Source organism: Poecile atricapillus, chromosome 18 (assembly GCF_030490865.1).
Source record: "Poecile atricapillus isolate bPoeAtr1 chromosome 18, bPoeAtr1.hap1, whole genome shotgun sequence".
NCBI classification, from domain to species: Eukaryota; Metazoa; Chordata; class Aves; order Passeriformes; family Paridae; genus Poecile; species Poecile atricapillus.
The window spans coordinates 6,791,670-6,818,127 of NC_081266.1; the positions used below are offsets into that span (position 1 = coordinate 6,791,670).

Here is a 26,458-nt window from a genome sequence, read left to right on the forward strand (position 1 = left end):
TCAGCGCTCGCGACACGGGCGGCGGCGGCTCGGCGCTGGCGCTTCTGGGAGTTGTAGTCGCGGGGCGGGCGGAGGGCTCCCGGCGCGTGCGCGGCCGGGCCGCAGGGCGGCACGCGGGGCCTCACCGAGCCCGCTGGTGTGAGGGCAAAATAAAACCAGCCTTTATCCTCAGCAGAGAAACACGCCGTGCGAAACGGCCCTTCTCCTTTGTAAATCATCTGGCATTCGGAAGCGGCCAGAAGAAGTTACTGGCTCAAACTCTGGCTGAATTGAATGTATTCTTTAGGTTATCCCGACGCCTTTTAGCCTCCTCATCCTCCTCACATATTCCCAGTAGTACCTAGTAGCAGCGTTGCCATTTATGCACCAAACGATTTCCTAATTTATTAAGTGTGCTGGAGAAAAAACAATTTCCTCAGTAATAAGCCAAGGTTCTTTCTTCCTTAACACTTTGTTTAAAGACATGATCTTTCTGTATGACAAGAAAAGAAAAAGGCTTACTTAAAAAAGCATGAGGCTCTCCCTCATCACATTTTTCAGCTTCCTTATGAGGGGAAGAGGAGAGGCAGGCACTGATCTCCTCTCTGTGCTGACACTGACAGGAGCCGAGGGATGGCCCGGAGCTGGGCCAGGGCAGGTTTGGGGTATCAGGAAAAGGTTTTTCCCCCAGAGGGTGTTTTGGGAACAGCTCCCCAGGGCAGCGGGCACAGCCCCAGCCTGCCAGAGCTCCCGGGGTGTTGGGACTCTGGGGATGGTGCTGTGCAGGGCCGGGCGCTGGGATCGGTGGTTCTGAGGGTCCGTGCCCCGCTCTGCCGCTCCCATTCGGTACCGACCGGCGGCTCCTGAGGGCACGGACGGGGCGGGGCCGGGGCCGGGGGCGGGGCGGGGCCGGGGCCGGGGGCGGGGCGGGGCCGGGGGCGGGGCCAGGGGCGGGGCCTCCGGCGGCGCTCCTGACGTCCGGCACAGACAATGGGCGACGCGGCCCCGCGGAACCGGAAGTGAAAGGCATGCCTTTCGTCGCACATTCCTCCGCGGCGGAAGTGGTGGCTGCCCCGCCCTCGCCGGTCCCCGGTTCCTCCTGGCCCTCGCAGAGCTGTGAGGGGCGGCGGGCGGGGCGGGTTTGCGCTGGAGTCTGTCGCGGAGGCGTCATCGGGAGCGGAGAGAGCGGAAACCACCCCGCCAGAAGAAGCGTGGCTGCGGGACTATTTTTTGGCTCGGAAGGGAACGCACCAAAACTTCCGGGGAGGGCTCATCCGTACGCGTCACTTCCGGCGGGCCGGGCCGCGAGGAGCGGGGCTCTGGCGGGGGGAGCGGCCCCGGCCGGGACAGCGACAGCGGCGCTCGGCAGCGCGTCCCCTCACCCCGCCCGGCAGCGCCGCCGGGGGATGCGCCTCGGCCCCCGGCACAGCCCCTGAGCCCCCCGGCCGCCCGCTCCGCCCTGCGCTCCCGGCGGCGGCGGCGCCCCCCTCCCCCTGCGGCCATGGCGGGGGGCGGCGGGTCGCGCTACGCGGCCGAGTTCGTGCCGCCGCCCGAGTGCCCCGTGTTCGAGCCGAGCTGGGAGGAGTTCAGCGACCCGCTCGGCTTCATCGGCCGCATCCGCGGCCTGGCCGAGAAAACCGGCATCTGCAAGATCCGGCCCCCCAAGGTACCGCCCGCCCTGGGGCTGCGGCCGCGGGGTCCCCGGGGGGCGCTCCGGGCTCTCGGCGGCCCGGCGGAGGATGGGAGCGGCCGGGCAGGCCCATTCCCCGCGCTCCGCTCTCGCTCGCGGTTCCGTGTGTCGCTTTCCACAGGCCGCGGTGTCCGTGCCAGGGACACCGAGGAACCTGTGGAGCCTCTGCCCTCCGAGCGGGGCTCTGTAGCGGCCGCCTCGGAGAGCCGGGGAGCCAATAGTGCGTGCCCGTGCCCGGGACTTGACGCTATTTTCGCTTCCAAAACTACAGAGCTGGGAAGGCCCTGTAGGTGAAATCGGACGCTTGCTCCGGGCGGGGGAAGAGGCAGAAGGAAGGCTATTCGTTCGTAATGGACCATTGTTTATACACGTAGCTTTCAGGCTGTTTTCAGGAGGAGAACGGCCAAGCTGTTGGTGTCTGGGCATTGCGTTTGGCACAGCCCTTCGGGAGACAGCGCCTTAATGTCTCCGATCCTTCCCTGGGGTCACCTGTCTGGCAAGGCGGGTCATCGCAGGGAGAACATCGGGCAGCTGCGAAAAAGACACTCGCTAAATTATTAAAGTGCAAATAAACTCCAAACGCAGCTGTTAATAAGAGACTTGAAAACAATGAGAGAGGTAAAAACCTGAAAGGAAAGCGTGTAACTGAGAACAATGTGGAGACGGGGGTTGTTGGTTGGATTTCATGGTTCTTTCTCTCCTGACCTGGTTTGGTTCCCGGAATGTGTGTAGCTGCTTTGTGTGTGACATGGTGAAAACTTGACCTCCAAGGGGCTGCCCTTTCTAAAATAAGCTGCACAGCTCAGGTTGAGAGGCCACAAGGAACGGATCCAGATCCTGTTCATGGAGGATAACTGGAACCCTCCTGGCCGATGGGTGCATTTGTGTTTGTCCAGGACTGCTGAGCTGTTTGCCTCGCGGGGTTTCACAGGATGCACGCCTTGGGTTGATTTGCAACCTGCAATAATTGCCAAAGCGGACGTTTCATACTAACCTGACTGATTTATTGCTCTCTTCTGTTATTAGGAGTTGTAAATATTTAAGGTTGTGCTGGAGGCCTTTATATGCTGCAGCAGAGCCAATAATAATGGTTTTGTGTGGCTTGTCCACCTGTAACGGCGTGTCCTTCCTCTGGTGCAGCCGCTGCCAGGCAGACAGCCTGCTGTAACTGCAGCTTTGGTAAAAAGTGCTAAAAAGCTGAATTGCTGCTTTTGAATCGTAGCACAGTTTTGAGAGATGGGGCTGGGAGGTGCTTGGGGTTGCACTGAGCTCTGGCAGTGCTGAGAAAGCCCTTGTTTAAGGCTCTGTTTCTGTTGAAGAGTTGGGCTCCTGACTGGTCCTGTCTTTATTGAAATGACTGTGAACAAGCAGAAAAACGTTAGCTGTGTTATAATGTGCCTGATTTGGTCTTAGCTGCTGTTGACACTGAGGATTTTTCAGTGTGCAAGATATATGGATTCTGTTTTTAAAGTAAATAAATAAGCCACCAGCTACAGAGTGTATCTCATGTTTAAGCTTAGCGTGAGGTAATGCATACTGAGATGCTTTGAACCTTGTTTTCTTTGACATTTTTGAATCTGTGAGGATCTTTCTTCAAACTAAAATATGGTGGGAGGAACATTGTTGTATAAGCACAAAAATGTCTTAAAATTGGAAAGTGATATCACCAGTTGTTCTGGGAAACTAATTTACTATTGGAAGCTTGTTTACTCAGGCATTATTAGGGTGTTTGGTTTTGTGCATTTTTCAGAGAAGTTTCTGGATACAATAAAATGTCTTTCTGTCTCTGTTTAGGACTGGCAGCCTCCATTTGCATGTGAAGTACAAAGTTTTCGATTCACTCCACGAATTCAGCGCCTGAATGAGCTGGAGGTGAGCTTTTCCACTGTTGATGTAATTTTGTGTTTGCACTGAAAGCAAGAGCTAGGTCTCCCTGCTTGAGATTTGCATCTTGGCAGGTTTCTGGACGGGGGACACTTAAGAAGCCCATAGACCACATCAATGTTTATACTTGGCCGTGGCAGAGTTTGTATAAAATAATTCTCCGTGGCTTTGAGAAAAATCTGGTTTTTATTTTATTACCCAAAATAGCCACAGGAGTTTTTCACATTCAGCTGGAAGTGTCTAAAATGAATTCCAAATATCATGTGTGTAGTAAGAGCAGCCACTGTCTAGCCTTCAGAGCTCCACAGGCATGATTTTTTCCCTCTTAAAATATTTACTGCTGCTCTGATGTCTCTAGTTACCTCATGCTGTCGTGATAATGCCTTTTAAGCCCTAAAATGATTTTTTATAGGCTTATTATAGCTGGTTTATTTTATGATTTAAAAACTTACGTGAGCTCTCTTGAAAGCAGTGTGACCTCCATTCTGTCCCGGTTTTTCATTTTCTCTACAACATTTCTCAAAGCCTTGCTTTGTTCACATACCAAAATGTCATTTGGCTTGTAAATGGGTCTCCTTATGGAAAGTGATTTGAGTACTCCAGAATTACCCCAGGGACGAGGCCCTTTGTGTGGTTAAAGCATATATATAAAAAACTGTTTGTAATTCCCCTCCTCCCCACCAGTGTATATTTTAATAATTGTTCTTGTGTTTCTCCCTGGGATGCTGATTATTTCATAAGCATGCATTTTGCTATCAGACCAAGAAATTATTTGGTGGGAATTTAATTTAAATGGTCTTAAATGCAGAGAGAAAATCATATATAATTTTATTTTTGTAAAGATTCTTCTTTTTAACAGCGTTTCTATTCCTAAGTTTTTTTAACCTGACAAAGAAATACCTCCCCTGCCAGGATGGGTGTTGAAAATGGAAACAGTATAAAAACTTACCTTGTTTTCTCTCAGGACTGTAAGGCTTTGTCCCATTTGGTCTTGAATGTACGTGATTGTCTACCTTTACTGATTCCAGGCAATGACAAGAGTGAAACTGGACTTCTTGGATCAGTTAGCAAAATTTTGGGAGCTCCAAGGATCAAATTTAAAAATCCCTGTGGTTGAGAGAAAAATACTGGATCTCTATGGTCTGAGCAAGGTAAGGATTTGTAGGCCTTAGGCAGACAGGGAATTCAGTTTTCATTCGAGCTCAAGAAGCCAAGCAACAGGAAGTGCTTGTGCTGCAGCGCTAATCTCGTGAATCCGGAGATTAAGTAAGTGGGAAAAATACAGTGAAGAAACATTTCTAATTTAAATGTCTATGGGCAAACATGTCACAGTGTAATTAAATCAGTTACCTTTGGTTGGATTCCGTACAGCAGGTATTTATTACCTTGTATAGCTTGAATGTCCTGATGTCAGCTGGCCACTTGGTTTTCAGTTCTCCATTTTTACGTGTGGTGGAGCTGCAGGAGTTTGAGGTGTTCTTTGGGCAGGCAGCAGTATGCTTGTGTGCAGTTCAGCTCTGATCAACAGTTCTGTAATGAGTTGTTGCAATTTCTGCTTCCTCTCTTCCAACAGAGGTTTTTATAAACACCTATCTTTGAAAATTTATAATGTTGGCTTCAGGAATACTTACTTTAATTTCCAAAACAGACCTGGCTTAAAGCTGAGTAGAAATTAATATTTCTATAATTATGTTTGGTGAACACACCAGTCTTCTTTCAGTGTTTATACACAAATCTGTTGGAATTTGGTTTTGCACTGGGAAAATAGATGCACCATTATAAACTTAGCTGCTAATAAATATAAATAGGTAGATTTCTTCTTGCAGGGAAAAAACTGAAGTTCTGGTAGTTCTAGTGCTTCTAGGTTAGAGCATTGGTTTCCATTCCCCATCAAGATTTATTTGTCTTAAGTAAGTAAAAATGTAAAGACCTGAGTATATTTTAGTTTTAAAGAAAGTCAAGTATTTTGGAAAGTCTGGAAGGGCTGATAAAATGCAGAGAAAAGCTGATAAAATGGTTTTCAGTTTGTTTTGAGTTTTTTTTGTGTCTGTGGTAGCTTATTGGGATATGCAGGATATCGGGGGGAACTGGAAAATGTCTGGGTCACTGTAATGAGCTGGAACATTTCAGTTGGCTGTAGATTTGCAGCTCTGAGTTGATCTGGTTCGTTGCTGCCTTCTTTAGCCGTTGTTCACACATAGATAATTTCAGAAAACAAGTTTTCCTGGAAATTTTAAAGATAAGTTGAAATTTAGAAATGGTTTCACTTTAAAAGGGTTTTCTAGAACTTTTCTGTAAATATGAGGAAAAATGATGAACAATGATATTATTGTTCTATTTAAGTGTAACTCTTTCTGATTATAGGAGAAACCAGAATTAACAAATTTACTTGTCACTGTCACAGACTTCTCAGTTTACCTCAGCCTCACCAGCAAACCATGAATTTCACTCCAGTAGCAAAATGGTTTTGCTTTGAGGTTTCTAGCAGTGTGTGAAACATTAGGCTTGAAATTTAGTCCTCATGTGTAAAGAAAAGCAATGCAAAACTACACTGCTGTAAAAATGATATTAGTCTTACAATGATACAAACAGAGTTATAGTCCATTTGTGTTTTAAGTTGCTTGGCAGTGAGACTGGAAAAGGAATGGAGGCAGTGGAAATGTTGGAGGGAGCAACTCATATGCAGTTGGGATCATTGCTTGCAGGCAAATGGTCTTGTTTTTAATTCTATATACATATTGATGTTAGCAGTGATAGTTCTGTATTTGAATTACTGGTCTCAAACCAGCTGAAGTCACGTGTAATAACTGGACTGAGCTGGAAGGTAAATTCACATTTCCCTCTTTTTATAGGAGTCTCTCTTCCCATCAGGGTTTTGGGAGAGTTCTGAGCTCCAACTCTTCCTTCTGCCTGGGGTCTGTTAGAATGGGCTTTGTTGCTGGCCAGACTTGTGTTTTACAGCAAGTACAAGTCTGGTGAGAGTTAACTTTTCAGTTTCTTCTTATGGTAGGTTTTGTGTTTTTTCCAGCACATCATAAACCCTGACTGTTGGACTCCTCCTGTCCAGGACAGTATGTAATTTACATTTGCTAGTAAATTAAAAATCACGTTAAATGTGTGAAGCCATAAGAATAAGCAAGTGCTTTGTTATTAAAGGACTAGTTCTTCAGGAAATGAAAGCTAATTTCAGGATTCTGTCACTTCTCTTGGAGCCTTTTAACATTTGGTTGGTTTAATTGATTCTTGCTTTACACGAGCTGCTGAGTGCAGCTCTAAGCCCTTAACTTACTATTTATGCATTTCAGATTGTTGCCAACAAAGGAGGCTTTGAAGTAGTGACCAAAGAGAAGAAATGGTCTAAAGTGGCGAGTCGGCTTGGCTACCTGCCAGGAAAAGGCACGGGCTCGTTGCTCAAGTCTCACTACGAGCGGATCCTGTATCCCTACGAGCTCTTCCAGTCCGGGGTCAGCCTCATGGTGAGCCACTCGCCCTTCACGCTGTGGAGAGGGGGCTCAAAAGGCACACTGAGGGCTGGCTTACTCCATGGCAAACTGGGCCCTGGGCTCAGTGCTGCTGGAAGCTCCAGCTGTGCCAGCAAAGCTGGAACCACCCTCGTAGTTATCTGTGACAGAGCGGTGCTGGCAGTTGGGACCTTGTGTAGTTATTCTCTGGTATTTCTTTATGGGACTGAAGACAAGCCTGTTGGGAAGGAAAACAAGGCAAAAGATTATATTCTTAATTTGAAATGTTTATTTTTCTCTTGATAGCCTGGTAGCTGAGATTCAGTTTTCTTATTTGAAGGATGAATGAATTAACTGGCCTCTTTTCCAAATGGTGTGTGTAATGCTGTGTGACTGCACTCATCCTGTTTCTTAGCAAACAGAATGATTCACAGGCTGTGGAATGATTAGCACTGCCTGACCAACACAATGTCCTGTGCTCTGCTCCTCTAGGGCATCCAAAAGCCTAACTTGGATCTGAAGGAAAAAGTGGAGGCCGAGGACCTCAGCTCAGATGGCCAGGCTTCCCCAAAGCAGGCTTCAAGGATGAATGTTATGCTGAAGAGAACCAGGCGTGTCAAATCCCAGGTATTCCTGCTCATCAGCACTTAGAGACAGAGAACACTTACTTCTCCCACCAGTGTCCCTTTGGCTGTGGGAGCCTGCTCAGAAACACCACGGGAAACAGTCTTCATTTAACTAAAACCCAGAGAAGTTTGTCACTCTGAGACCTGGTTTGATACAGCAGATGCACTGTTTGTGTCAAAACCTCTAAAAGTTGCTTTTTCTTTACTGACAAGCAGCCTAAGTGCCTTGATAATGACTGTGTCTATGAAAACAGACAGAAAGCTGTTTGTGAGTTGATGTTGAAGCTTCTGCTTTAAGTGCAAAGTTCCAGAACTTTTAAAAACCTTTTTAAAATACGCCTCTTAATGACATAAATACAAATACACGTAGGTAATGGTTAATTGTGGAATTGCTTGTGGGACTGACTGTCTCAAGCTGGGCAGGCAGTTCTGAAGAACTGAAACAGATGTATGAGGAGATGATCAGTGATGGCTGGAGCTGTATAGGAGTTCTACAGTTTGTCTGCTGAAAAGCAGTTTCCTTCCTTCTGAATTACTGCTGTTACAGGAATTTCTGGTATTCTAGTAGGTGATATTAAATGCTGGGAGGTACCCCGGAGAAAATCTGAATTCAGACTGAATCACCACCATTTAAAATGCTGTCTTATTAGAAATAATTGTGGGGTATTGCCCTGATGGCTCTGTTGCACTGTTTAAATCAGGCCTTCCCCTTGTGACAGAGATACTCCTTGCAGGCAGCATCCTGAGGCTTTTCACATGAAGTCTGCTGGCTCCCTGCTGGCTCATCAGCAGAGCGTGGGCGAAAGCTGGATTTATATGCAACCAACTTCCTACTTGCTTCATGCCATTCTAGACTCAGCTCCAGCACCACAAAGTTTTTTTCCAAATGCTCTTTAACTGTTTTGTTTTGTTTTTTTTTTTCATAATACACCTTTCTTGTCACCAGGGTATTTGAGTATCCTTTATACATTTTCACCTTCTTCTCTGATGATTTAGACTGAATTGTCCTTTTGAGTGTCTTCTCAGCCTGCTAAAGCTGACTTGCAGTTATTTATCACAGTCATATAGCAGTGCATCACACAAGCAGTCCCAGGCTTGTTGATCTTCCCAGATCTCTCAAACAAGGTATTGGTAGGGAGCTGTCCAGAAAATCTGAGAGTGCTGCATGAACTTCAGCAGTCATTTGCTATGTGGAATTCTTTGGATTGGAGTGAATCTTGTGGCAAAATGCCAGTATGTCCTTTTTCTTGCATGTGGTGTAAAAGTGTCACTGTTTTATTAAGGTCCTGTGGAATCTTTTTTCCTGCTGTGATGGTACTTGTCATTTCTCCATGTTGGAAAGATGATTCTTTGGTGATCCTGGCACTGTAAAGCTGTTTTTCTTTGTTTGAAGGGCCAGCAATTCAGAAATAAGAGATAGCTTTCTTTAGATCACCTGCTATATATATATGTATAGATATGTACACATATATACTTATGTATGCATATATATATGTATTTATATATGTTTATATTTAAATACCTTTATTAAGCTTGTAGCCAAGTTATCTTTAAGCATTGCAGTTATTAAAATGGCTGAAGTGATTTCTTGAGTACAGGAAAAACTCCTGCTATTGCACAGACAGGAGAAGTAGGTTTTGGCTGTGTTGGAAGCTGTGTACAAGTATCTTAAGTCATCCCTGGAGCAGCATTTAGAGGCAGATTTTTCCTCAGCAGCCAGAAATGATAGCAGTGTAAATAAATATCTGAGAACATGGAGACATTGTTCCAGATTTTAGTGCACCTTTTTATTTTAGACAGGACTCTGTTCATTGTCTAAAAGCATAGCTGGAATTGGACCAGAGCTTGTCTAAACAATCTCAGAGAGCAGGTAATACTCAAGTAATGTAAAAAGCTGTAAATAAATGTTATCCTTCTCCAGCTGAAACATCTGAGTGATTTGTGTGATTATTATGCCAGGTACACAAGGCCTGGTTAGTGAGCATGGATGATTCCACAGACCTCTGCAGCTCTGGAGATCTTTTCCAAGTGCTAGAAATAGTTTCCAAAGATCCTCTGCATCTTCTTGCAGATAACTTTCCTTAGAATGGGCAACGAATAAGGAAGTATAAATATAGTAATCAGAAATTAATGAAATAGAGAAACATCCTTAGCAGTAGAAGGGGGTGAGAGATTTTGAAAAAGCAAATATCGGGATTTTTGGAATAGGTGAAAAATGAAAGAAGATGGGGAATGGGTGTTCCCCTCTGTGAAGAGTGGCTTTAGAATCTTTGGATACTGTAATCAAATGTCAGCTGAAAACATTGTCTCTGCATAGGAAGGGAATAATTAGATGGTGAGAGATTCTGTTCAGAAAATAAACTTAATGCTTTATTCTCTCTTTTCTCCAAAGAAAGGTGTCACAAATAAAAGCTGCACGAAGGCACTGAGCTCCTAAAGGCTTGAAAAGAAAATTACAATAAAAAGTAAATTAATTCAGTTTAGGAAAAGAGAATATCCTTAAGGAAAGCTTAAATTTAGGAGAATACTTTCTTTGAAAAGGGTAGTGTATCTTCATAAATGATCTGTTAGGGTGTATTTTAGCTGACAAGGGATTTGTCTAATGAGGTTATGTCATGGTGATTTCTGATAAAGAATTGCAGTACTGGAACAAAAAGTGCTGTCTTCTCAAGGGTATTAACTTAATGTCCAGAGAATTTCCTTGAAAACAATTCTAAGTAGTATATCTGCTTTCAGGTATCTATGATTGCAGAATAACACAATAAAATAAGCTTCAGGTTTTTTCACTTGAAAGATTTCTTTCCATGGGAACAACTGTGAAACAAAATAGTGAAACAAAAGAGCTGTGGGAGATGCTGACAAATGCCCCAAACATGTAAATTTTTTGATTATTGGTTGTAAGCATTGTAGTCTTGTGCACTGGGGGTGGAGGAGTGGGCATGTAAATGTTTCAGAATAGATGAGGGGTGAGACAAGCGAATCATGAGTGACTCAGTCCAACTGGATCGTGTTGTTAGCCTTGGCCCATATGCAGGAAAAGCCCTGGGGTTGTACTTTGAGTTGAGAAGGTAAAAGACACAGTCTGTATCCTTCAGGACAAAGAGGAGATACGAGTAGAATCATAGCTTAATCGAGTTGTTTCACTTGTGTAGAGGAGGTAGAATGCAGAAGTGAGCTGGAGTTTTGTGTTGTTAGCAGTGAGAAAATGGCAAGGAACGCACGACTGCTGCTGCTTCCATGCACTCCCAGTTCTGAGTTTGGCTTTTCCTAGAGTCTTAAAGGACACAGCAGAAAAAATGCTCAGCGGGGCTTCTGAATACTTTTGGTATTTACACCTTTAAGTATCAGTATCCTGTCAGTGTTTACACAGGAATCTGTTTTTTAAAAACATTCATCTTCCAATATGCAGACTGTTCTTTTTCAAAACTCTGTAGCTCCACCTGTGCATGAATGGATTTCATCCACTAAGGTTTAGTGGTATCCAAGTAAATCTGAGCAGTGGAGTTATGAAAATATATTCAGATAATGTGTTTTTAAACTAGTTTTAAGCTCTAAAACTTTGTTGCTGCGTGTTAATGATTTACTTTTAGTAAATATGATAAAATTATTTTTTATATCCCATTGAGAAAACTGTCTTTGGTCACAATACTAGGAGAAATTGAGGAGATTATTGTTGGAGTGATGTCTGTGCTGGAATATGTGGGTTGATTCTGTCAGGTTTTATTAGCTGAGAGAATGGTTGAGCTGTTAATGAATTTCAAATGGAAAATTAGGGACTCTGGGTGTGTTTCCTTATGGCTTGTTAGCCAAAAAGTGAGGAATTGGTGAGGAAAAATTTGCACAGTTGCACAGTGGGCTTACAAAGTTGGTCACATATAAAGTGAAAATAATTTAATAGCAGCATATAAATGTTGAAAATTAGAGTATCAGCAGTAATTAGGTTGGAAAATGCCTGTCAGCACAATGCATACCCGGTTCAGTGGGAACAGGGACTGTAAATATAATTAAAAACTCCTTAGAGTAATAATGCATAGGAAACTATATCTTCTGGAAGCAAGAAAAACAACTGATTTAGGCAGAAAAATCATCTTTTTTTTTATGTTCGTTGCAAATGTATTAGAATTTATGTTAAACACTATTTTGGAATAAATTTTGGGTTTTTTTCTTTAATAATTTATTAAAAACTGTGAAGGCTTGTCACCCCAAGGGACAGGTATGAGATATCAGGCCATAACTTTGAAAAATAACAGATGAAGTATCATCAGGAAGTTAACTGAAGAATAACTTCTTTAAAATTACATGCCCACCTTCAAAGCTGAGAAGCTTGCTGAGATCTTTTAAGATCAGTGAATTTCAGGAGGAAGTTTTTGAATAGTGAGAATTTAGTGGCCTTCTATACCACATCAGAGAGATTTTTCAAATTCTAAGGAGGCAGCATAAAGAAAAATGCCAAGGTGATTGTTTTACAGGTAAAACCAGAATATTTTCTTCTTTTTCTTGTTAGATTAGAGGCAGTGATGGGAGAAAATGAGGTAGGTCAGTACTGGGAAACAGGAAGAAGTTAGTTTAAGCAGAACACTTTAGGAAAGATCGCTGGCAGGGGCATGGAGCTGTCACCAAATGGGTCTTTTTACTTCTGATTTTGAGCTTACAACATGAGTAGCTGTGATCTGAGTTATACTCACAACATTTCGTCACAAATAAGCCCAGAAGCAGCCAAGCTTAAGGAAGTTGGTTGGAACTCATTAGTGTCGTGGGGATGTTTCTAGTCAAGGAGAAGATAAGGAAATACTGTTGAACTGCATTAAAATCCAGGCACTTGACTGAATCATAGTGATTTTGGAAAAAGTTGCTCTGGCATTCTTCTTATTTTTTGCAAAATGTCAAACCTAATTCTTTTATTTGGTGTGGAGATGACTTATTGTAGTCGATCTGGAATATTATATGAGAAATAATTTGGAAATTTGGGACAAAAATTCCATCTCATACTCCATTTGCATATGTTCATTGCCTCTAGGAACAGAAAATCATACATTTTCAGGCCTGCTTCTTTCCATGAGCATATATTCTGGGAGAGTGGAATAGCAGCAAATTGTGAAGAAAGCTGGAGGGGAAATATTGGTGGTTTGTTCTGATGTGGTCTTGTTTTTCTTTTTAGGCAGAGGCAGGAGAAATGAGTAGAAACACTGAACTAAAGAAGCTGCAGATCTTTGGAGCTGGACCCAAGATGATGGGACTGTCATTGGGAGCAAAGGATAAAGAGGGTAATTAAATCTTGGGTTCTTGCTTTCAGTGAGACTGTTAAATCTTCCTGAATGTCCCTAGAGACAGTATTAAGAGGAAGGCAAATCAAAACTGGGAAAAGAAAGCTAAGTATTCTAGGGTTTCATTCATGAGAGATTTAGAGTGCTTCTTATAACTTGGCAGAGTTTCAGCTCTTTATGTATTATATAGTAACAATAACAATTAAGCAGCTGTTCCATGAATTGAGTGAGTGAAAGGGAAAGCAGGATTTAAAAGTACTGAAACTGATCCTGCCAGCAAAGTGCACAACTTAGGTGTTTAATTCACTGTTTTTCATGGGACCACTGGGATCACCTGTGAGGATCAGCAAAAGATGTTGTTCCTAATCCCTGTTGATTTTAGATTGGCCAGTTATAAGATGGCATTTTTTGCTTTCTTTGGACTGTTAAGTAGTTTCTGATCTGAAAGGCAGGGTGCCAGGCTGGGTATCTGTGGTGTTTTTACAAGCTAAGTCTTATCTTGATGTGATATTAATAGCATTTAACTTCATTTTACTTCTAGATGAGGTGACGCGAAGGCGCAAGGGACCCAGATCAGAAGCATTTGGGATGCAGATGAGGCAGCGAAAGGGAACTCTTTCTGTCAACTTCGTAAGTGTGATGCCTTTGCTGTGATTTCTCATAGAAAGGACTTGTTTGATTTGCTGAGATTTTTCTTTTTCTCCTAAAAGAGCCCCCACTCCTCCAAACAGATGAATGGATGCATGCTGCAGCAGATGATACTGTTATGGGAAGAAAGAACAGTATTTTGAAAAACGATCTGTGCTCTAGGCTTTGGTTTTAATCTTTTGGACAGGAATGTGAAGCTTTTTGCTCATCATACTTGTCACGTGCTTGAATGCCTTCAGTAGTTCAGTTGTTGTTTGAGCTCCCCTTTGTAGAACAGCTGTAATACTGCTTCTTTTCCTTAGAAGAGATTCTGAGCTGCTCCACTGCTTCAGGAGTTTGTTTTTAGCAGTTCCACATCTTGCGTCGTTTCTGTTCTGAATTTGAATAGGAAAAATAAAACCTTTAGTTCTCTGATGTTTGTCAGAGACAAATTAATGGAAAAGCAATGTACAGTTGTTCTTAATGTCTCTCCTAGAATGTGACTTCATATTTTTGAAGTGTCATAACTTAATGTGTGTGTGCAGCCATGAATGAAGATCAGTGTTTTATTGTCCAGAGAATTAGACCCTTCACTAGAATTCAGCTGTTCCTTTTTTTCTCTTAGCCTGAGAACACTTATGAAAGTTTATCTTAAATTTCAGCCATGGAAGACTAAAGACTCTAGTAATCACTAGATTATATGGGGGGAAAAAAGAGGGAGAATTTGGATATTTAAAAAACAGATCCCTGTGCCATTGCAGAAGAGTTAGGATTTGTGTGACTTGAATTTTTTCAATTGTGCTACTGCTTCTGAGTATATGGTTTTCCTAGGTCATGTACATTTGATAATTTTAACTATGCTTTAATTTTAAAATAATTTTTCTAGTCTCTTGGGGTTTTTTATGTAGCACTATTATTTGCTTACTCTTTTCATTCACACAAACACAAGAAAAGGAAAATGCTGTAACACAGAACTGTTGTTTTGAAATTGTATTGCTGTAACTCTAATATTTTGAAATTCTGTGACTTAGTACTATTTGTTTTCACACTTTTTTTTTAATACTTGGGTAAGGAGGGCAGTCCTAAATGCACTGGTGATGCATTGACCTCATATAACATCGGGCTGAAAAATACTGTGGTGCAGTTTTGTGTGCATTTCTCCATCATTTATTTATCTTCTTTTAAAGTGCTAACTACAAAATTGATTTTATTTGGTGAGTTACTAACTGGGAGAACAAAACCCACTTTTTTATCTCCTCCTCTCCCCTTGATGCATATGGTTGTATATCATCATAGTCTTACACTGTTTTATTACATGGCTAGCTGGATTTTTGTGGTTATTGCATGATCACAGATCTGCTTGTTGTGAATATCTGTTTCAGTGCAGTTTTTGTATTTGCCACATCATCACTTAGGCTAACACAGAGGTTGCATATGTTAATAGGAGTTGAGAGGGAAGAAGGTATTACCAGTTGGAGGTAGCTAGTGAGGACCATGGAAAACTTAGGGTTGCTATTTTCATGCACTGTTAAGTTTTGGGAAGAGAACATGGAAGTGCCTGCTGAGGTTCCCTCCCTCCCTGCTATGTACATGCAACAAAAGCAGCTGGTTTGGTGCTTTGGACAGACATGCTATTCCATGAGGGGGAAAATGATACGTCTCTGAGTAGAGCTGCATTATTTTTTAAAATAGTTTCTTAAGAAACCTGAGCAGTCTCCTTAAGAAGTAAATTATTGCACAGCTAGGAGGTTGCATATTTAACTAGGCAGCTGTAACTGGAGATGGGTTTGTCATTAACTATTTAATACACCTAATCAGCTGAAGTGCACATGTTTTTGTGACATCTTGATTAAATTAGCAGGCCCCACCCCGCCTCTTCTGGTGTTATTTTGAGCTGTGTGAAGGAAATGCGCACAGCCCGAGTTGCCAGGGGCTGGTGGGAGTAGTAGCAGAATTTGGAGCAGGTGTCATTCATGAAGTTCATGCTGTTAGTAAAAATTTATACAGAAGGGAATTTTTTAGCGATAGTAAAGCAACACCCAGTTTTTTTCCATTTAGGTTATTACAGTTCTTCAGTATTATATTAAATGTTTCTGTTAATTAAAATTCTTTGTACAGTACAGGAAACAAGAGCAAAGAAGATCTGAAATCTCTTTGTATGGTTTTCTCTCTGGCCCCAGTCTCCCAGTCAGTGTTGTTCTTGTTGAGAGACTGTCTTGAAAAACTTCTTTGAACAATAGCAAAAACTGTTTGCTATTGTATTGGGGTTAATACTTCTCTCTTATCATTTGGAGGTTTTATCCTTTGCTTTGGAAAAAATGAGAAAGAAGTTGGTACCTTTACGCGTGGTTTCCTTCACTTCCTCGTGAATTTTTAGATTGAGATCTGTAGATTTGTGAATTTTGTTATCTTTTTCATTGCAAAGACACCACTGTACATTTGCAAACGATGACAAGTGTATTTCTGAATTACCTTTCTGAGATTTTCCTTAGCCATGCAGTCTTTGTAGAGATTCAGTTTAAATTGTTTTCTACGATAAGAGGGCTGAAGAGAAGGAGTTCTAAAAACTGTAACTTACTCTTTTGCCTGAGAATAACGTAGATGAGATGCTGCTTGATTTAGACAGCAAAAGATAGTGCAACGGAGCTGCATAGTAATTTTACAGCACCCAAAGTCCTCCTGCCCCCACATAGTGCTGCTTTGGGAATGAAACATAAGCCATCATTGTCAATACTTCTCAAAAACCAGAGGAGTCTCTTGGTGCTCATGTACTGGACTTCAGGATATCATCCTTTTTTCCTTAGCTTAAGTAGGGCAGGCTCTGGGTGACAAACTTCTTGTAACTGTTTTCTTCTTTTGTTTTTTCCCCCACAGGTGGATCTCTATGTTTGCTTATTTTGTGGTAGAGGAAATAACGAGGATAAACTGCTGCTGTGTGATGGGTGTGATGACAGCTATCACACTTTCTGCTTGATTCCTCCTCTTCCTGATGTACCCAAGGGTGACTGGAGGTGTCCAAAGTGCGTTGCTGAGGTACAGTTCAAGAGCTGCTGGAGCTTTGTGTGTGTACCTGGAAAGATCAGAAGAGCAGATCAGCAATCCATCCGTGTAGAGTGCATAGTTTGTTTTGGAATATTGGCAAGATGAGCCTTGAATTTTGGTTGATGAGCCGTAAGGGGAGACGGGCATTCCTTCTAGAGCTTGGGCATAACCTTTGTTTATTACATGGCCATGTGGCAGCCAAAAATTTGACCTTGGTATATTAAGAGCTGAAACTCAATTTGATAACCTGGTAGTGGGAAATTAGGGGTGAGAACTAGGGTTATAATGGATGTTTCCACATAATGACGACACATTTTGTAAACTATGGAGTAAATAAAGTATGAAATTTAGGCACAACAGGGAGCTTTGGTTATTGGAAAGACATTATAGCATTGTTCAGAATGGGCTGTAGCAGAAAGTGAAAGAAGTAATTTAAAATTTTGTTGCAGCTATTTTAGATTTGGCTTAGTCTAAAAAAGGAACTGCTTAGGCTCTGAAAGTGAAAGCTCGTTGAATTTCATTACTCAAAAAAGAAGAGCTACCCAGTTCCAAGAGATGATTGATCAACAGACAGCAAACATCACTTGATTGGCTTGGTATTTGTCATAAGGAGACAGATTGTGCAAGCTCAGAAGGTTGGTAGATGTAGGATTGAGAGGAAGAAGCTTGCTGTTTGCAGCTCTGTGGTTATGACACTGCCTTTCACTCTTCAGGCTGTGCTGTTTCCAAAAGGAGCAGTGGTTAAATGCCCATTCCCCTGTGCCCTTCCCTGGTGTTGGCTCCTGCTGGTTCCTTTATGGCTCTGTTTGGAGCTGCTCTCGCCCTTCACTGAGAGATGAGGCTGTCAGATGGACTCAGGCAAATGCTGCTTGAAGAGAGGTAGAAATTCATAGCTACAGGCAAGGGAAGAGATGAAACTTTCCCTCTGGGCTGCTGCTCAGAGAGTGGATTAACCTACTTCTTTGTTTTCTCTTAAGAAAGAGCAATAAGGAAGTATTAGCAAACTGCAGCAATAGAATATGCAGTTAATTTGGAGACTGTAGTAGTAAATAGAGGGGCTGCAACGGTTTAAGAATGTGAAAACTCAGTACATTTCATTATTGCTGGTAGAAACAGGGATAGATTGTTACCAAAGAAAAACATGCAGGCAGGGACAAACCCAGGGAAGATAAGGTGCCAAGTAAGATTTTAGTAGCAAATGATACTTGAAAAATACTTGAAAAAGTTTGCAAATACATTGAAAATAAGAAGTAGAAGGAGAAAACACATGCCTATAATATGTCCTGTAAACAAGTAACTGCAGTGTTTGAAGTATTCACTAGTACTTTTTGCCTCAGTTTTTACTTTAGGTGTTAATTTTGCGCAGATGCTTAATGTAATTTTACAGCAGGGTACTGGAACAGAAGCTGGGAAGAATAGGGTAAGGGCTCTTTATATGTATTTAGGTCAACATTGTTTGACAGTGTTCACAGATGTTGTAGATTCTCTGTCACAGGCTCCATTTAAGAACCACTTTGATACGTGTTGGGAATAGTCTAAGGATAATTCCTCTTGAAAAAAAGAGAAACTACTGATTAATTCCTTTTCAGTCCTTTCTTGGACTGAAAAGCTGAGTATCAGATAGTTTTACATCATCGTTGTGTTCCAGTATGTCCTGTATATATAAACACGGTGCCAATTCCAAAGGAGCTGAGAAGGACACATTAGAAATGAGTGGGGGGAGGAGCTGAAATATCCACCAGTATTTTTTTGTGTTTTCAAGATGAATGGGGATAGAACAGTGAAAGACTTGGAGATTTTCTGTCAGATGGGCTGTGTCTGTTGTTGGCTGTGTTGCCCTGTTCTAATTTCCTTTTTCCTCTTCCCTGTTATATATTTTCAAAGTGTCAAATCTGTTGATGATTTGCTGACTTGATAAGACTGAAACACTTGTGGGGTTTGTTCCTGTGCAGTTATTCTGCAGGTGCTGGAATCCAGTGTGTCTGCAGAAATGTTCTGTGGCTGCCTAAGCATCTTGTGCAGAGTCTGGCTCTGTGCTGGCAGCGGTAGCTGATGAAATGTAGCTTTGGCCAGGAAAGCAGAAGTGTGCAGCACTGGGGTTACAGTGTTAGATTAGCTTCTGTGCCGTTAATTCGGCTCTGTTTCCGCTGCCGTGCGACTGCCCCGCCTGGAGAAGTCTCAAAACTGGGAGCTTATTGTGACTCAGATGGACACTGGGGCTTCTTGCTAAAAATGTAACTGTGTCAGAGTCTGCTGCAGGGAACAATATTTCTATCTTCTGTCTCCTAGGAATGCAACAAACCCCGAGAGGCCTTTGGATTTGAACAAGCTGTCAGGGAATATACTCTCCAGAGCTTTGGTGAAATGGCTGATAACTTCAAGTCTGATTATTTCAACATGCCGGTCCATGTGAGTTTCAGATTTTGTTGGGATTCCTTGTAAGGGAAAAAGAGAAGAGGTTTCAGCTGATCCTGGATTTTTGCTAAGGCATCTTAGCCTTGTTTAAAGAGGCACCATAAGCTTCAAACATGTAAACAAATTATTTAGCTTGCTGGCATCTGGTCTCATTTCAACTTCATTTCACCCTTTCCCCGCAATGGACAGACAGCTTTATTGCTTGTTAGAGTTTACTGTACTGGGCACACTCTACTTAAAGTTCTTGCCCTTTTTGATAAACTGAACTCAGTATCTTGCTCTTGGTTGGCATAGGGGCCCTTCTGCCCTTCCTATGCTTTTGTCTTGGTTTAGTTTGTCCAGAGGATAAATCTTTGCTTTCCTTCCTCCTACAGTATTTTCTTGTAGACAAGTCAATAGACTGAATCTGTCTGATAATCACAGTGGTTTTGGGTTTTTTGGGTTTTTTTTGTTCTGCATCACAGCAGCATTTTTAAAACTAGTGTTTCTGCTTTGGCACAGTTCCACTGTCCTGTGGACTGCATGCAGCACCAAGGTCTTCCTCCTTCATGGTTCTCTGGTAATTTAGGGACATTCTTGCTAAAGCCTGTACCTTTTAAGAATTACAATTTATGATAAAAGTTTGGGACATGGAACAAAGCTTATTTTAAGAATAAGCTTCATAAATAAATACACACGAGTTAGAGTAATGATGAGTTATATGAAGATCAAGCTCCTGAACACAATTTTATATCTGCATTTCCTCACTGTTTAGAAATCCTGGTCATTATCTTCTGAAATAGTTTGGAATTTGCATGCTGCTTTGTTCCCTTTGCTGCTTGGTTTCTGTTGGCTGTCTCCTCTTCCCCCTGTGTTTTGGTGTAGCTGTGGTGATTCCATCTCTTTCGCTTATTCCTTCCCCCATGAGGTGGTATCCAATTCCTGAAACATTCCAGCCACTGCACAGGAACACACACCAAACTTTGACTTTGCCACACACAAACCATGACTTTGAAGAGATGGAGGAGAGAGGGGCAGCGACCTTGGTGTGTGAAAATTCATGGGGAGTTAATAGAAATTTATTGCTTGAATGATAATTTTTGTTATCTGCACCTACCATAACATCTCTTCTGCTTTCAGATGGTTCCCACTGAGCTAGTAGAAAAAGAGTTCTGGCGATTAGTGAGCAGCATAGAAGAAGATGTTATTGTGGAATACGGGGCCGATATCTCGTCCAAGGACTTTGGGAGTGGCTTCCCAGTGAAGGATGGCCGACGAAAGCTGATGCCAGAGGAGGAGGTGAGGAACAGGATATGCAGACTGACCCCATTCTTTGCTCTGCATAAGATTTCACATTAAGAATTTGGGTCAGAAGTCAGCGTGGATTTTTTTAATGAAGAAATTGTTCCAGGGTTTTGCACGTACTTAACATTCCTTTTGAGCAGGGCATTAATCTGATATTTGAGGTTCTTTGACAGATCTGGTTGCTGATAGCCAAGATCTGTTTCATGATTTAAGTCACACCTGTTTTCTGTCACTTAATCTTAGCAGACAAAGATGTGCAAGTTGTTGCAGTCTGTCTGAGTATGAAGAGGCTCTTTAACATTATTTTTTTTACTTGTTCCAAACCTTTTCATTATAGAGTTAGCTAGAGAAACATGATTCTGTCCTCCTTAGGAGGTTCTTAATGGGTGAAACAAACTAATTTGGTTTAGCTTGTTTCATGTGCATACTGTAAGGATGTAGATGTAGATAGATACAGCATTCAATTATAGAACATTCTGTAAAGATGATTTGGTAAGTGTATTACCTATTGTCCCTCAGACCTTACTGTAGCAAAGCAATTTTCTTGCTGCTTGTATTAAATTCAGACATAGTAAAGGTGTGTTTTCCTGATTACACAGCCCCAAATCACTTTATACTGCTCACTGGAAGAGGTAATCCTGCTCACTATTGTCTTGCACCTATTCCTGCACCTTCCTGTGTGTACCTTTGTTGGCTGTGCCGTGATCGTGTAGCTGCCTAGTGAGTCAGCACTGATTGTTTATCTATTTGTATGGAGGTAGTCACTTGAAAAATTTCTTAACCAGATCACTTAAGTCTTCTGACTCACTGCAATGTCTTTGTAGTGTCAGAGCAAAGGAAACAGCCACAATCAATGTTTGGCTGAGCTGAGGGCCTGACCAGTCCTTTCAGCAGCTATGGCATATATCTAAAACTCCAATCAAGCTTCTGTAAAAGTGGAAAGTAAATTAATGCTCAAGTGCAGTAGTGGCCTTTTAAGGCTGTCTGGATTATAATTTTTTTTTACCAAATTGTATGTATTTGAAGGTAAAGGTGAGACTGCTTAACAGGTGATGTTGTCCTCTCAAAAATGAGTGTGTAGGAATTTCTTGAGAAAACTTTCTAAAGTAATCTATAAAGTAGATCAGTGTAAAGTGCATCATGATAAAACAGATGTTAAAAAAACTGAAATAATAACATGAGATTCACTGTGTTGTTCACAATTTAAAGTTGTCCTGTATTACTGAAGACTTGTATCTTTAGTTCTTGTGTTAGTGTTGCTGGTATTTTGTTCCACCAGAAAAGCATGAAACCTGCAGTCTTGTGGTGGGGAAGAAATCAAAACCTGAGTGTATAAGCCTTGATCCAAATAAGATGAGCTGTGTTGAATTACTAAGACAGGTGTTAAAATCGTAGTGTGATTATTTGATGACTATGGTATTTAAGGAATTATTTCCAGTTTTGATGTTTCATTGTTGCAGGAAATATCCCATTATCTGCTACAGAAATAGATTGGCTGATGTTTCCATTTGTACCTTCCTTTTCTGGAATTGGTGTCCTTATGTTCTGATTTGCTCAAATTTTCTCCTTTTGGCAGGATTATGCTCTCTCTGGTTGGAACTTGAACAACATGCCCATTCTCGAGCAGTCGGTGCTTGCTCACATCAATGCAGACATCTCTGGCATGAAGGTGCCCTGGCTGTACGTAGGGATGTGCTTCTCCTCCTTTTGCTGGCATATTGAAGACCACTGGAGCTATTCCATCAACTACCTGCATTGGTAAGGGCTGTCCTTTGTGCACCTACCTTACCCTGCCCTGTTTGCTTGGGGAAGTTTGCAGTTCTACTTCAGATAGCCTCAGCACACTGAGGATGTTTGTACATGGAAAGCTGAATGTGCAGAGTGGTCCCTTTCTTTAGCTGTGATTGAAACTCAATACAGATGCTTTTTAAAGCACCCTAGTGGGCTCAAGGCAAAGCATTCAATTAAGGCAAACTCAGGACAAGCATATTAGTGCTTTTCATCAACTGATGAAACGTTCTTGTGTAGCCAGCATTCCAGTGTCACCATAAAATTGTGCTTTACAGGATCCTATCTTTTTTAAGAAACTTTTTTTTGTTTAGAACCAAGTTAAGAATTCCCTTTTTCCATGCTTTATGCTTTAAAGTTGGGATGTCTGTGTGCCAGAAGCGGAGTCTGCTATCTCTTGGCTTCTAGAGGCATCAGAGCTGACTGTTCAGCAGCAGATCCACATATACACGGAAATATGCCTTGTAAAGAGAAATTTGGGAGTAATTCTGCCTTTTGGAGCAGCCCTGGGAATGTTGTGGTGTTGAGCTTTTGTGTTTGAACAGGAGACTCGTGAGAGGGTAAGCTGGGAGCTTTAGAAAGTTTTCTGGACATCAGGGAGAGATGAGCTGATGGCCTTCAAAGCAGGGCTGCAGGTCTTGGAGGAACCGGCGTGTTTGACAGCTCGGTGTGAGCTCAGGCAGTGCCGTTCAGTGTCCTGTCCCTGTCCTGTCCCTGTCCTGTCCCTGTCCTGTCCCTGTCCTGTCCCCTCTCCTGTCCCCTCTCCTGTCCCCTCTCCTGTCCCCTCTCCTGTCCCTCTCCTGTCCCTCTCCTGTCCCCTCTCCTGTCCCCTCTCCTGTCCCCTCTCCTGTCCCTCTCCTGTCCCTGTCCTGTCCCCTCTCCTGTCCCTCTCCTGTCCCTCTCCTGTCCCCTCTCCTGTCCCTCTCCTGTCCCTCTCCTGTCCCTCTCCTGTCCCCTCTCCTGTCCCTCTCCTGTCCCTCTCCTGTCCCCTCTCCTGTCCCTCTCCTGTCCCTCTCCTGTCCCTCTCCTGTCCCCTCTCCTGTCCCTGTCCTGTCCCCTCTCCTGTCCCCTCTCCTGTCCCTCTCCTGTCCCCTCTCCTGTCCCCTCTCCTGTCCCCTCTCCTGTCCCTCTCCTGTCCCTCTCCTGTCCCCTCTCCTGTCCCTCTCCTGTCCCCTCTCCTGTCCCCTCTCCTGTCCCCTCTCCTGTCCCTCTCCTGTCCCCTCTTCTGTCCCCTCTCCTGTCCCCTCTCCTGTCTGTCTCCTGTCCCTCTCCTGTCCCCTCTCCTGTCCCCTCTCCTGTCCCCTCTCCTGTCCCCTCTCCTGTCCCCTCTCCTGTCCCCCTCCTGTCCCCCTCCTGTCCCTCTCCTGTCCCTCTCCTGTCCCTCTCCTGTCCCCTCTCCTGTCCCCTCTCCTGTCCCCTCTCCTGTCCCCTCTCCTGTCCCCTCTCCTGTCCCCTCTTCTGTCCCTCTCCTGTCCGTCTCCTGTCCCCTCTCCTGTCCCCTCTCCTGTCCCTCTCCTGTCCCTCTCCTGTCCCCTCTCCTGTCCCCTCTTCTGTCCCCTCTCCTGTCCCCTCTCCTGTCCCTCTCCTGTCCCTCTGCTGTCCCCTCTCCTGTCCCCTCTCCTGTCCCTCTCCTGTCCCCTCTCCTGTCCCCTCTTCTGTCCCCTCTCCTGTCCCCTCTCCTGTCCCTCTCCTGTCCCTCTCCTGCCAGCAGGGGGCGGCGCCGCCCGTAGAATCGTGGATAAATCTCCAGGATAAATCATAATCCATTATGCTATATATATATATGCATTATCCATATATATATCTCCATTATATATCCATATCCATTATGATAAATCATAATCCCAGAACCCCGGCAGGCTGCCAGCAGACTCCTGCTTGTACTCAGTCAGATGGATCTTAAAAGGAAATCTCAGCACTGCAGATGGACTGTTGGTTTTGGTTAAGAAAGGACTGGAACAGTGCTAAACATATATTTGTTTAGTTTTGGTCCCATTAATCTTTTTGTGCCCTAGTACTTAGCTAATCCACGTTATTTGGCATGTTTCATCTTAACAGTCCAGTGGATTGGAGGTTTTTAGTAATTAGTTTGGAATATTAGAAAGTTTGCATGCATTTTACTCTACTGGCTAGTATACTGTTGGTTTTAGGAATGTGACTACTCCAAGCCTAATTGAATGGAGGATTTCCATGATCTTTCTTAGACTGTAGCTTTGTTTATTAAACCTTATTCCTTCTTCCTGAAGGAAAATAATTTCCCATTTTACCCCTTTGGAGCATGGTAAGTGACAATTACCTTCCACGTTAGGCTTGTCAAGGCAAATCTACTGCCAGGCATGTTGAGAATTATGTTGGAGTGTAACTGATTTTTCAGATTAGAATAGTACATCCTGAAGAAGATGCTTGTTGGTTAAAGATAATTTTAATCTAGGTGTAAAGCAGCTCATGAGGACAGTGCTGCTGGCTGTGAGGTGTGCTTCACAGCTGGGTGGCAGCAGCAGCTCCCTCTCACTTGTGTTCATCCCTGTGCTTGTGTTTTGGTAGGGGAGAGCCAAAGACGTGGTATGGTGTGCCCTCTCACGCAGCAGAGCAGCTGGAGGATGTGATGAAAGAATTGGCTCCTGAGCTGTTTGAGTCCCAGCCTGATCTCCTGCACCAGCTGGTCACTATTATGAACCCCAATGTGCTGATGGAACATGGTGTACCAGTGAGTAGCACACCAGCATTTTTACAGAAGTACTTCTGTGTGTGCTCTTTGATTCATTCTCTGTCAGATTTGTGTAACAATGGTTTGGCATAATTCTGAAGAGTCTTTATGGTGGGCATTTGCATATTCATTACTTATAGGGTATTTTTTAAAGCTGTTTTCTAGGCTCTTCCCTAGACTAACCAGGAAGTTTAAATTATTTTGTAACAGAAGTGAGTGTGCCAAGCTTCCTACGTAAGATACCTTCCAGAACAAACATATGCTGTGTATTACACTTAATTTTTAATAAAAAAAGATCCCTTCCCTTGTGTAAAGCAATAAGTTTGTCTGAAGTGCCTGTAAAAGCTTTTGACAGTAAAATACTTACCTTACATTCAGTAGAAATCTCAGCATTACAAAATGCTTTTCTGACCAAACATAATTGTCTGCAGCCCTCTAAGCAGCAGTCACTATCATTTGCTTTTGTCTTAGGATAAATTGCTTCCCTGGCAAATACCCCAACAAAGCAAACCATAAACTTTTTTCCAGAGGCTTTTGCAGTTTGTGGTACAATGGATTAAATGATGATAGAGAAACATCCCTCTTGGGATTCATAAAGACAGTTTCCAACTGTTGGCTTATATATTCAGCTCTTTTTAAAAAAGGCTGTAAATTGAGTATTCATGTTAAGAAGGCAGAAAGAATCCTTACCACTGTTGGGATTGTTGTTGCCTGTGGTGATCTGTGGGTACAGAAAGCAGTGTTCAAACATCTTGTACTTTTGTGTCTTAAGCTGTTGCATTTTACATATTTTTTCTTTCCTTTACCCTCCCTTTTTTAGGTTTTCAGGACCAATCAGTGTGCTGGCGAGTTTGTTGTGACCTTTCCTCGTGCCTATCACTCTGGATTTAACCAGGGATACAACTTTGCTGAAGCTGTGAACTTCTGCACTGCTGACTGGGTCTGTTCTTTTGTATATATTTGCTATGTGAGCTGTGCAAGTGGTGTATTAGTAACTCAACTACCTGAACAATCAGTTAAATAGTGTATTTTATGTTTATAATTCTTGTGACAGCAGTTAGAAACTGTGGGGAGTTTCCATTAAACAAAGTCATTTTGGTGAGCACATAATTTTAGGCAACTTCAGACTGAAACTTTGGGCACATGTTCTTCCTTTCTAATTATTGCTTAAGCACAAAGTGGCATCTCACAGTACCTTTAGCTAGTGTTTCTGGGATGCCACTTTCTGAATTTGATATAGGTCCACGGCCTGTCCTGAAGTACTGTTGTCATTTGAATATTGGAGGCAGGCTTATAGCAGTCTTTGTTCCTCCTTTGTGCCAGCTCATTGTGCCTTTTAATCATATTAGTGCTGTGCCACATCAGTGCATAGCTCATGTGGATTGTTCAGGAAATTGTCAAAGGAGCATTCTGTTACTATCCACAGTTTACAATTGGAAGTTATGATCTCATCTCTAGTTCATATGTCTCTAACTTCGTTTTTTAAGCTACAAATGGAAATTTTAGCCCTTTTTCAGGGACTTTTATTCATTTATCAGAAAAATTGTCTGCAGGACTGGCAGTGTGTCAGGGCTGGTTTTTTTCCCCCAGCACTCATGATGCAATGTGTGTATAGCCTCTGTGAAAAACTGCTTAATTTGCACCAGCCATGTGAAACTTCCTTTGCTTATATAAAATGTAATAGGAAAATA

At 42.8% G+C, this 26,458-nt stretch overlaps 1 protein-coding gene across 3 annotated transcripts in view; it reads left to right on the forward strand.

The window, feature by feature from the left end:
- Nucleotides 1–1,178: 1,178 nt before the first annotated feature.
- KDM5A (lysine demethylase 5A) overlaps nt 1,179–26,458 on the forward strand; it is a 49,074-nt gene continuing 23,794 nt past the window's right edge. The window contains exons 1-13 of one of the 3 annotated variants that reach the window (XM_058852786.1): nt 1,179–1,645; nt 3,464–3,541; nt 4,582–4,704; nt 6,859–7,029; nt 7,507–7,641; nt 12,799–12,904; nt 13,446–13,534; nt 16,406–16,564; nt 18,863–18,982; nt 20,108–20,266; nt 21,849–22,030; nt 24,605–24,767; nt 25,588–25,707. In XM_058852786.1, the coding sequence (XP_058708769.1) occupies nt 1,481–1,645; nt 3,464–3,541; nt 4,582–4,704; nt 6,859–7,029; nt 7,507–7,641; nt 12,799–12,904; nt 13,446–13,534; nt 16,406–16,564; nt 18,863–18,982; nt 20,108–20,266; nt 21,849–22,030; nt 24,605–24,767; nt 25,588–25,707 (1,770 nt within the window). In that variant the 5' untranslated portion in view covers nt 1,179–1,480. Of the gene's footprint in view, nt 1,646–2,153; nt 2,288–3,463; nt 3,542–4,581; nt 4,705–6,858; nt 7,030–7,506; nt 7,642–12,798; nt 12,905–13,445; nt 13,535–16,405; nt 16,565–18,862; nt 18,983–20,107; nt 20,267–21,848; nt 22,031–24,604; nt 24,768–25,587; nt 25,708–26,458 lie in introns of those variants that run through there. The other 2 variants (XM_058852785.1, XM_058852784.1) reach the window with 2 other exon arrangements.